The following is a 12,503-nucleotide window of genomic DNA, read 5'->3' as shown; positions in this document are numbered from 1 at the left end:
GCTGCATAAATACAGCTTAAAAGCTAACTGAAATAAAATTTTGGATTGCATAAAAATTTTAATCTCAAATAAAGCAGGTACAGAGCAATTTCCGTGCAAAATGTTATATTTCAAATATGAGTAGTTGAGTCATGAAAAACTTGCAAAAATAGATGTTTTCGTTACCGAACCTTTAAAAGAAAATGCTGTCATTACCGTTTGCTGGAAGTGACGCATGACAGAGAATGCGAAACCTCTTGGCAGGAGCTCCGAGATTAGGAGTTGTCAATAGGCTGGTGAAAAATCTCAGAGGCGACATACTGGGACTTGCATCATATCCGCTCACTACCAGGTTCATGTATTATCAGCTTAGGTGCTGTTTCAGGGCTATTAACAAGAAAATTATACAACTACTAGCCCTGCAGCTTTGTTAAGATTCATTCACTAGTATAAACAGCGCCCCTGTAACCAATTTAGCCAGAGTTAAATTTCATTGTAGTTGGCCTTTAATTGGGAATAATAGCGGAGAACGGCTGTAAGAACAGTGCACTGAAGCTTTCAAGTGTTTTAGACACATGGCAAGACTCACATTGTAGTCGATACTGGCAGGAGGGGAGCTGCAAAAGGCGCAGTCGGCTGGTGAGAGCGCAATGGCTGTTCGCGATACATTCTGCAGTGCTGGCGGTGCCTTGGGGATGCCCTTCCAGCCCGGACCAGGGCCACCAGTGAGGAAATTGCGGACTGTGTCGCGGATTTGGGTCAGCATTACATGGTTGTTGCGAAGCTCCTTCTCCAGCCGCCGAAGCCTCTGCTCCAGGGCGGCCATGTCCACCTGAAGTTTTGACACCACAGAACTGTTACAGGCCGAAAAGATACAATGCACTTGATGACATTCACGTTAGGCAAAGCTTTGTTGAAAGTCAAGGCAAATAATGGTTCATTTTAAAATTACAGCTTTTATCAAGGCATAAATTTAGGGTGCTAATTCTCAAAATTAAAATTTTTCCATATTGTCGAATTTGCAATCTTGTCAGCTCTGATTCGCTAACAGCACAGTGGCTATGCCGCCTCTGCTTAACTCAAAATGCCAACATGGCAAAATCTGGCCACATAGAGGAATTTGACAGTGTCCAGACAATGGTCCAGAACAGCTGTTCAGCAGGACATTCTGAAAAAAGTACAAGACTCTCTGCTTTTGAGAGTGAATAAGATGTAACGGTGATAGCCAAGGGGAACATCTTTGCATTTAAATATGTAAACATGAGTCTGCAAACATTTTACATGAGCACTTCACAATGTGCTTAAGGCCTTTACAATGTGTTGACACCATATTACTGCTCATAAACTCTTTCCTACATCACATAGGAAATCTGGCTACACTCACAAATTTACTGGCTTTTCGCTATCACAAAAGAATTTAACTTTGTTTTTCTTTTTCTTCTTTTGCATTAGTTGGCACATGGTACAATAGAATGAAATTATATCAAAAGAAGAAGGTCCCGGTCATTCCATGCAGACACAGCAAGAACAACTCATGATTTGCATTGTCCATTAGCCATCACTCATAATCACACTGGTCACTTCTCAACAACCCGTAGCGAGCCATAGACAGTCTTTCTCACTCGGCATGCCCGAGGTAGATGATCTGTATCCACTGTAGACGCAGGAGAATAGGGACTCGGGGTTCGAAAAGCCAGGTTATAAGCATCCGCAAAGCTTGCATAAGGTGGTGCATCTAAATGTCTTGCTACACATGTGTCGAACTGCATAACCTGCTCCTATTATTCTGTCACTTTAATGGAACTGGCATTGTAGAACACATGCTAGGAGCCAAAAGTCATGAGTCTGAACTTCACAAAGTACAAAAATTTTTTCCTACAATGCAATACAATTCAATACAATAATTTTCTTTTGTAAAACATTTCCCAACGTTTGGCCAACCGAATGACCAACTGAAGGAAGGCACTACATGAAGACTCATTAATGATCCGCAGTGTGGCTATCACCATTCTATAGGCTAGCACACAACCTAGATGCCTAAGTGAACCCAGTGGCAAATTTAACAAAGAAACACAGAGCACTTTTTGTTGACAGACTGAAGTGCACACAGTAATATTGTGCAGCCCAAATGTTGCAGTCTCGTCTGCCTTACTGACCTACTTCTCATTTCAACAACTTTAAGAGAACATTTTGCATTTACGGCTGCTTTGCACATACAGTCAGACTCAGTTATATAACTAATGAGCAGGCCTGTGTCCTATAAATAATTTGCAATATCAAGTTATTCAATATACACAAACTCACCTATAATGAACTGAAATGGACTCTTTTGAAATGTTTGCTATATACGTATTGGTTATCTTCAGCAGTGAAAAGAAGCAAGAAATTAAGTAATCTATTGAAAATGATACTATGCATAGCAGGCGGCAATGTGTGCCTGTGTCTTCAATTTTCCCTCAGCATCCACAAATACAACATTCTCGATGCATAAGGTTGCTTAGGCCTACTCTTATCCCTAATACCAAGGCAAATCCTTTGGGCACTGCATTGGAAAGATGACCAAGTTCCTCCCAGAGTATGGCAATGCAGTCAGCATCTGTGCTGGGGCAGCGATCAATGTTTCAGTGCTTTTGAGGTAGAGGCTAGCATGGCAGAAACAGTCACGTATAATGCCCAATGAAACATCAAACCAGGCATGGTTGAGCATTGCTAGCACATCAAGAAAGTATTTAAATCTTCTCTGAAAAAACAAATAACAATAACAACTTCCCTGAATGGCAAGTTTATGGCGCGCAAGCGACTTCATGGCAATGGCAGCGGACGTCTCTAGTTTGATATGCCCAATGTCCAAATTGTCATGAGGGAATTATTTTACGTGAGTGTTAGTAAGTAAGTTTCGTGTGTTCAGTATAGAGAATAGTTTTCTTTACCCACACTTGTTACATTTGGGTTCAATTGTGTACAAATTAAGCAACAAGGTCAAACTTCTGGTTCGCATTGTCCAATAAAACACTTGCCATTTTGCTTTCCTGCTTTGTCCGGAAGAAAAAAAAAACAAGAAAAACAAACATAGTCATATACACATCACTATTGAAGAAACAAGCTGCTGCCGAGACGGATTTGTTTTGCTATCTGTTGGTAACTAAGTATAGACAAACTATGCAAAAAATGATGCCGAGTGTATTATTAAACAATGTGGGCCAAGAAACACAATCTTGTTGCAGCTCTTAAGCAAAAGCAAAGCAGTGATAATCAGCGACTCTTCTTTTAAGTTCGCCAAAATAAAAGGGTAGGTCACTACTTCTAGAGTCCCCACTATTAGTGACCTTAACTCTCACCTGTTCAATGCAAACAAGAACCAACTAAAGAAAATACCACCGTAAGTTAGAGCCTGGAATACGCATTCATTATGTCTCAGCAGCACTGTGCAGAAATGGCAATGAAACTCACAGCTGTACTTTATCATGAGCAAGGCATTTTGAATGCTGTGAGACATATAGCAGGCTGCTGACTGGAGTATGAAAATAAGACACCAATGCACAATATGAGGCATTTATCTAAGCATCAAGGCAAAGAGAATAGCTTTACCATTATCACACATGAACAAAAGTAAGGAGATAGCTCAGTTTGCACAGATCTGACAATGATGCTTAGAGAAAATTAGTTTCTAAAGACACAACAGCCAAGTCATGTTAAAGACTGGTTCAATAGGGCATTGTGTTACTGCGATTTTTGCCACGTATACCAAAAGTTAAGAAAAAAGAGTGCACTGTTATCACATGTTTGACTGACCATTTCAAAGCACTCCGGCAGTTCTACAAATTTCAATTAGAGATGTCAGTTGGGCGAGTTAGTGTGTATTACACAATTCAGGCATATTTAACTACACTAAAATGGCATTGAGAAACACAAAGGACATGACGCTAGACGTTAACTGGATCTTTACCATGCTGGAATATGGAAATTATGGGAGGTGCAGAATCTAGATGCCGAGAGCAAGATCGCCCTTTTTTCCTCTTTTGAAGACTCTTTTGTGGTGAGATGCAGCAACATGTCCTGTGTGCTACTTGTTCTTATACTAAAAAAATTTAATTATGGGGTTTTACGAGCCAAAACCACTTTATGATAATGAGGCACGCCGTAGTGGAGGACTCCGGAAATTTAGACCACCTGGGGTTCTTTAACGTGCACCGAAATCTAAGTACATGGGTGTTTTTGCATTTTGCCCCCATTGAAATGTGGCCACCGTGGCCTTCTTATCCTATGTTCTTTTAGTGCTAATTATGAATAAAGGGAAAATCAGACATCCACCTGTTCGTAGCAATTGCTACAAAGGAAACCCATACGGGTTCCTCGAAAGAAAAGCATTCAAGGTATTCGAAAGAAACATTCAAGGTGTATTAACAGAATAAACAGTGCTTGCTCATACCTTGCTTATAAGCGAACATATATATTCGCAGCAAAGCTTCACTGGTGTCATATAATATTTGAAGTGCTGCTAAAGCACAATAAAATTTTATGTGAAGATGAATCATTGCCATACAGGTAGGTTAGTGGCACTGAAGGGATCTGAGAGCAGTGAAGCGCACTGACAAAACTTTTACGCAAGTTCGCCTTCGTACAATCAAATGTAATATTTTAGGTATTAAAGTTAGGCATTAAAGGGCAGCCTACCTAGCTGTTTAAACCCCTGTGCAGCAAATTGATAGGTGGGAAAGCTTGCTTGTCTTGATGCTTTATTATTTATTTATTTATTTATTTATTTATTTTCTTTGCTCTTCAACAAAAATAAGCGACTCAGGGTCAAACAAGCACAGAAGTAGAATGGTGTAGATGAAGCCATCAAGCCAGAGGCGAGATATTTAAATTTATTATGGTGACGTGTGGTCAATGATCATTTGGTAATTAACTGTGCGCATCTAACGACAGAGGCGCCGCAACAAAATGAATATATGGCACTAAGAGAACAACAATGCTAACGGAAATTGTTGAGCATTTGGGATGTACTTCAGAATGCTGGCAAGGATTTCAATGCAGCAAGCAGTGCGGCCTACGTGACCCCAGAGGAAAAATAAAACTGCTTCGAATAACCCTCTACAAGCCCGCCTTTTTCTTCCTTTTCTGCCAGGAACGTTAATCGCTTTTAGAAAAGCTGAACGTACAATACTCGAAATCAAGCCAGACGTAACGCTCGCTGGGCATCAACACAAACCCTACGCGTCTCGTTTCGTGACATTAAAGAGGAACAAATCTTGCCGACATATGTGAGCCACTTTAAAAACATGAACGGTCGATCGAACACTACGCTATCATACGCGAATTCTGTGCATATGCGGCACGCAAGCGGTGCTCACGGTCGGAAGACCGGGATCAAAGGTGAATGAGTACGTGGGATCCGAGACGGGTGCATTCCACTTTCTAGGCCAGTAGGTCCGACGTGCTGCAGCGGCGTTGACTATTACTAAAAGGTAAAAGACGATCGTCCGTACCTTGCCTGGAGGCCATCCTGCCAGGCCAGTGGAGCTCGGTAGGAGCCTGCTGAAGTAGATGTAGACTGCTCCGAAGAACACGAGGACACAGGCGGCACCGATGCAGACCGCCGATCTTCGAACTTGTAAGATGGTAGTCCCGAACCGCAGGCGTATCATAGCGCCCGTGTCATGCTGCCGCTGGGTCGTTCCAAAAAGAAATCAAAGAGCCGCTTACGCTGACAGCCACCGAAGTTAAACAAACAGGTGCTAAGCGCAACCATAGCAGCACTGTCCCTCAACGAGCGCCGCGACCAACGCAGCACGCCGATAGCAGGGTGTATGTGCTCAGCACCTATTGTAATGGGACCGTTAGAGCAGGTTCATTACGGTGAGGAAATCACGCTGGTCATGCAAACAACACGCCAGAGCCATTCCTTTTCAGTGTGCGCCACACTGTTTTTTGACGGACGGTACGGGCCACCGCGCAAAACCACCTACACACACATACACAAACACACACGCACTACACCGACCAACGCAAGAAAAATAAAAGTAAAATCAAATTCGGCTAGGAGAAGCCCAGTGGCAAGCGCAAACGGGTACCCTTTCCTCTGCCGCTTTCACGCCGCGGGCGCCCTCTGAGCTTGTTTCGGTTTCGCTAGCGCGAAATTTTAAACATAATACTACAGCAGCGAAGCAGAATCGATAAATTATGAGAGAGAGGAAGCTCTTTATCGAAAATGCAGAGTGTTTAGTTAGCGTATTTTCGCCTACATGCTACTCTGCAGGGAAAGGAACGAAGGAGAAGAAAGGCCCTAGAAGAAGGTGGGCAGTAGAAAAAGGAAAACAACGTTCGCAGCTCCTCAAAAACGTCTTTAGCTCAGTTAATGTCTTCATTCCCTGATGTATAATGGCTTAAGTGAAACGAACAGCCTCGTGAGTTCTATTGCGCTCTATATTTTGCAATTATAGTTTGTTACTATATGTGGGCACAGAAACGACCCACGAATGTCTGGGGAAAAAAAGAAGAAAAAAGGCGGGGGGGGACGGGGGACGGGGGGGCGTGGCAGTCCGTTCATGTCGAAAAATAAAAACAAACTAAAATTGCAGGCATGATGCTACTTAGGCAAAAATTATAATTTGCTGATCGTTTTGGAGTGTAACAACTGGGTAGACGTCAACGAGCTCGGCACATCATTCGTGTCACCTCGATCATTCCAACGTTTTTCATCAAGCGCACGATCAAACCACATTCCCTTTTCTTGACAGCGCTAGTTCATAAACAAGTGCACAGTTCTTCAATATACCAACCTTTACGAGACCTATTATGGGCATATCAAATACTCAAGAAAGAATTGATTGAAATTTGATGTGCAAGCTTGAAAAAAAAAATGCAATGTTATACTGTTATGTTGTAACAAAACCAGAACAGGTAGAAACAAAATCGTGATAGAAAATGTCACACTTTTCCCATGCACAAAAGAAAAGAAAAGAAAAAGGGGGGGGAGGGGGAGGGAACACGGGCACATAAAAAATTGGTTGTCAGTCCCTGCCACTGCGCATTCTTTTTCAAGTTTTAAGCCGCAACTTTCAAAAGCGTAAAAAAAAAAAAATAACTAGGGGAGATGTAGCGAGCTGGAAAATATTGAGTATGATGATTTCCATACTCGCGGACAACTTTCTGTGGCTATCAAGAGGAAGGCACGGGCGCGTGGCTGCTGCACACGTGTTACCGCGCCAAGTAGTCCGGCAGCGTTTGACAGTGCTTTTGGTTGCTCGGAACAGGCGATGAATCGACGCAGCTTCCACGTGCAACGGTTTCGCGTTTCCGCAGACGCGGAAGGGAAAAGTCGCAAAATAAGTAAACCTTTACACTCAGTGGTGTGTTCGGTCTTATATATCTGTTGCTAATAAGGTATTGGTGTTTTCTCTTCCTCAGACTAAACGAACGAATATTGAAACTAGGGTCTCTTTTCAGAAGCGCTCTCACTTGTGCGCGCTTCGCCTTCGTAGCTTTCCCTTCATAGCCACAGAAAGTTGTCCGCGAGTATAATGCGATGCGCAGTTTGACATTCGGGCTTATATAATTAGTTAATTATAAATTTAGGTAATTAGCTTATACTAGTTGGCTAATCAATGATAATACAAAAATATAGTAGGAGCAAGGCAACTGCCAGCAAAACACCGTTGGAGCCGTCGTCGTATCTCATACCCCCTTTTTTTAAACAGCTTGGTCCGCGTTAGCTGGTACACAGGCTACAATATTATATCAGTAGATGCATACATACATTATGTGACAGGATTGCCACACCGTTAGTGCTGCATATTTATTTAAAACGGAAAGGTATTTCCGGGACGTCGATTCCAATAATCTATTTGTTTCTTCGTGAAACGCCCAGTGAAAATGAAAATTAAGTAGATAAAATCCAAAAATTTTGAAAAAATGCTCAGGAAGGGAGGTAGAAATACAGAAAGATATGTAGAAAGAACTGCGAGATTTTCGCTTACTTTTCATGGGACGTTTGCAAATGTGAGCAGTCCACGCGTGCCTTTCCTGCTACCACTCGTCTATCTTCAGGCACACAATTAATGCTCTTTCTTTCTTTCTTTCTTTCTTTCTTTCTTTCTTTCTTTCTTTCTTTCTTTCTTTCTTTCTTTCTTTCTTTCTTTCTTTCTTCTGAGCACAGGATCGTCGACAAACTGCCGAGTCCGTACTGTATTACCACGCTGCAGAGTGCAGACATGCATATCTGTTCGCCTGACACAGCGGGCAGATTTATATTACAGCTTCAGCCCGGAGGAGGCAAGTCTCATCTTCTCGCCTCGCCGTCATGAAACGCATACTTCCCCTCTTGCTTGAATTTTGAAATTTTATATTTGTTTATCTGTCCTATTTTTTTTTTCATACCGAAAAGATTTTGCGCCAAAAAACAACACACAGAAGAAAGACGACGATACCACGGGCGCTACTTGAACTGTTTAATGAGGGTGAAAGCACTGGACATATATAGCCCTCCGAAACACCGCGCATGCGTACAAGGCAACATGGAGTACAAAGTTTTATCAGAGTAAGCGCGATAGAAACTTCAGTTCAGCCTCGCAAAGAAAAACCGATGTATCACTAACACAGTTCGGACCCGCTTTCTTGATGTAGAAGGCTTCCAATGTTTCACGCGATGTCTGGTCTCTGCCTCTACCCGAAATCCTCGCATCGCGGAACCGTGGAAAACAATCGGTGCAAGCCCTGCAGTGATCGACAAGTCGCTCACCTTCATTATTTTTTATATCTTTTGCATGTTCCCTAAGCCGGTCGTTCACACAACGCCCCGTCTGTACAATGTAGGATTTCCTGCAAGACAGAGGAATTTCATATATGACGTTTGTGGCAAACTTTACGAAACGCTGGCCGTGCTTCTTCTGACAGCCAGGCATTTGGCTTTCGCAAGTTATGCGAATTTTTTCAGTATGCAAGATCACCAACTAGCCCAGCAGCTAACTCTTCTATTTTTTTCCCTCTGTAGAGAGTGGCGAAGAGATTAGATAGATAGATAGATAGATAGATAGATAGATAGATAGATAGATAGATAGATAGATAGATAGATAGATAGAACCCGGACTTTATAAAATAATGATCAGATTTTCTTTTTTCTGTTTCACAACATGTAACGAATAAACAGTTAAGTAGTCGAAGTAGTGTTGCCTTGACGCTTCGAAACTGGGGTAATCTTGCTGCTCGCAACGGCGCATGCGGCATTACTTGGAGGCGTACGACTATATAAAGGTGCAAGCGATAGTACCGCGATGAAAACATCTTGCGACGCTGTGCTGACCCGAGGCGCGCAGAACCGGTTGCATTTTACTCATCTGCTGGCGTAAACGTGCCCATTGGTATCGACGCGCAATTATCACTAAGGCATTTACAGTTCCCTCTCTCACATACAAAATTCACGCGGCGCAGTAACGGTCCTAGCGCGTTGTGGTTGACGTCATCGTTATAAGGTGTTATAATAATAATAATATTTGGGGTTTTACGTGCCAAAACCACTTTCTGATTATGAGGCACGCCGTAGTGGAGGACTCCGGAAATTTTGACCACCTGGGGTTCTTTAACGTGCACCTAAATCTAAGCACACGGGTGTTTTCGCATTTCGCCCCCATCGAAATGCGGCCGCCGTGGCCGGGATTCGATCCCGCGACCTCGTGCTCAGCAGCCCAACACCATAGCCACTGAGCAACCACGGCGGGTCGTTATAAGGTGTTGATACAGACCATAGAAGCGCTGTCGTTCCCGGGTACGCATTCCCGCATTGTCTGCGCTAGTATGTCAGCGTTACGCTAAAACTCTCTAATACCGTGCCTATCAATCTCGTGGTTCCAGAGGCAAGAAAGTTATCGTGTTAACGACAGAGCATCTGCCGCGTTTTTATCGGTATGGATGATTAAAAGATAACATATTTATTCTCTGTCTCGCAGTGGTGTGGAGGCAAAAAAAGAAAAAGGTTTTTCGACAACGTATACGAAAATAATTAAGCCACACAGTTGGTACAGTAGGTGTGATTAGTGGTACTGGGCACTACTAAAAAAAGAAAAAAGAAAAAGAAAAAAAGAAGGTGCCAGCGAAGTTCAGTCTCTCTCTCTCTCTTTTCTTCTTTTTTTTTTGCCCCGAACGAAGTCGCGTCTTCAATTCGACGCTGCGTCGGCCGCGTTTAGGTGGATTCGAAATGAACAAAAAAAAAAAAAAGATAATATAAAGCTCTCGGTACTTAGGTTCGGGATCATTTAGTCAAACACAGACAGTCAAAATTGATCTGGATCTCCGCTACGGCTTCTCATCCTTGTTGTGCAACGAAATTTGTACGTATAGAGAAAGCATAGGGGAAATCAATTATGTTTAAGTGAAATGTAGGAATACTAAGTTAAAAGGGAAATGAAGGTGGACGAAGGACAACTTGCCGCGGGTTGGAGCATAATAAAAAAAAAATTAAGCCCGGAAGTCGATTCTCAGACGGGAAACAGGTGCACTTGTACCCCAGTGTGTCTGCCTCCTTGCTCGCAATCTTTTACAGGTGTGGGAAGTCTGTCTTCGGAGGATTCGGGCTTGTGTGACCCTGGCACCTGCTGTCACCTGCTCCTGGAGATCTGCTAGCGTTAACCGTACAACGTGTTCCAAGTGTCCGGCACCTGTGCCTACAGCGTACAGTCGTCATCTTTCGTGGCTATATGTCCTGCTACTAAGGACATAAAAGTCGTAAGGTGCTCGGGGAGGCCAAAGTAAAGCAGCATGTCCCAGACGACTTTACCCGATGGATAATGATAAAGTGAGCAAAGTACGCCTGTTCAATGGGCCAGACAATAAGTGAGTGAAAATGCACAAATCCGCAGCTGTCTTTGCTTTATTGCCCAACAGTCTCGCAGGCGGTCACACTCAGACTCTTGCAAACGAACTCCTACCCAAATCCAGCGTCACTTAACAGCATATATCCCGAGATTTATCCGAATTGTTCTTGCGTAGCCTGTGGTGAGGTTGCTACTTTGCCTCATATACTCTGGGAGTGCGGGTCGCTGGGCCCGAAGTTCACCAAGGAAGAGTGGGACGCGCTCCTGCGAAGTCCCGTCTTGGAGGACCAAACCCTGGCCGTCCAGCGCGCCCGCGATCGGGCCGGCAGACTAGATCTGGCAGTCCCGTCGTGGGATTAGCCGTGTGCGCGTTTTATCGGGTTTTGCTGGACCAAATAAAAGTTTATTCACTCACTCACTCACTCGGTGGACCGATATATATATATGACAAGTTTCTTGCGGCAACTGCACCAAATAAAATTAAAAGTAAGAGAAGCATCTCGATTTGAAAAAATAAAAGAATCATGTTTATTTTTGTCTCACTGTATTCGAGCGTTGTTTTGCTATGGGAGCCATGTATTTAGAGAGCTTTAGTAAAACGCGTTGAGCTATCTTCTATAAGCATGATTAGCGGCTCTTCGACCACCACTCGAGAACGCGTCGCTTATTTTAAAACCGTGGTAGCACTGCCGCGCAAAGAAAACTGCAAAGAAAGCTGCAAGGAAAGCTTCGATTTAAAGGAATGCGTCTGCAGATATTCTATATATAGATTGTCTACATGTATTATTGTGGAAAAACAACACATACCTTGGGAATAAGGTTACACCGCGGGCTTTCGAACGACCGGATGATATAAAATGTGACAGTTAACCGACCCCTTGTATTTTGCGTGGTGCCATTGTCCCACCTCACTCTGTACCCGCAGATTCAGAAGAGGCTTGCACTTCGTCGGAGGATTGTCACAGGTTTACGCAAAGGCGCAGGCACCGAACCGAGCTTATTGATGCAACTGAAATGTCTCAGAAAATTCGCAACGAGAGATATTCTAACAGCCTTCCGCGCTGCCTGCAATGTTTGGCACAACAATACGCAAGAGCAGAGCTTGGCCGTGTGCTGCATAGATGCGCTGCTGTGTATATATGCGATCCCCTTACCTGGGCAAACGAACGGAAGAGGTTGTCCCTGCACGAACACTTTGCCAGAGGAAACAAAACGGAGTGCAGAATTAAAATTGTGGAAGTCGGGAATTCCGAAAGTCGACACGTGGTAGTAACCGATACAGCTGGCATCCGTTCAGCGGTATACAGGTGACAGTGTTTGCCCTATAGCATCCCGCCCAGCTGCGCTTCGTGCGTGCATCGCTAAAGGGGAGGTGCGCGCTCTTCCTCACGCTTTCGCTGGCAACATTTCGTTTCTTGTTTGAAGTTAGGAGGACGGCGTCATTGAGGCATACACGGCCAAGATACATTGAACAACATCAGCCTGATCCCAGTATAAAAGGCTGCGAAGGAAGCTTCCCACACGGGCGCACATAAGGGTCGGAACAAGGAAAGGTTTCCAGCAGCAAACACTGACCTGGACCGCAGGAAAGAAGACACGCGACACACCGCTGGCTAACCACTGAACGTTTAATATTCGTTTTGACGCCTAATATAGCACAACACACCAGCGCAGACACCATCTGTGCGCCGTGTCTCTTTTTCCCTGCTGTTCGTG

The 12,503-nt window shown here is 43.7% G+C and overlaps 1 protein-coding gene across 2 annotated transcripts in view; it reads right to left on the bottom strand.

The window, feature by feature from the left end:
- Positions 1-12,503, bottom strand: part of alpha-Man-IIa (alpha-mannosidase 2) — a 65,730-nt gene that overhangs the window by 42,124 nt on the left and 11,103 nt on the right. Inside the window, exons 2-4 of one of the 2 annotated variants that reach the window (XM_075692618.1) lie at positions 8,720-8,799; positions 5,469-5,648; positions 569-811 (exon numbers count right to left, since the gene is read on the bottom strand). In XM_075692618.1, the coding sequence (XP_075548733.1) occupies positions 569-811; positions 5,469-5,648; positions 8,720-8,725 (429 nt within the window). In that variant the 5' untranslated portion in view covers positions 8,726-8,799. The remainder of the gene's footprint in view (positions 1-568; positions 812-5,468; positions 5,649-8,719; positions 8,800-12,503) is intronic. The other variant, XM_075692620.1, reaches the window with a different exon arrangement.

This window comes from Dermacentor variabilis, chromosome 5, assembly GCF_050947875.1.
Source record: "Dermacentor variabilis isolate Ectoservices chromosome 5, ASM5094787v1, whole genome shotgun sequence".
In the NCBI taxonomy this organism is placed as follows: Eukaryota; Metazoa; Arthropoda; class Arachnida; order Ixodida; family Ixodidae; genus Dermacentor; species Dermacentor variabilis.
Note: the sequence above shows the minus strand (reverse complement) of the source record. Positions and strands in the feature narration are given on the sequence as shown.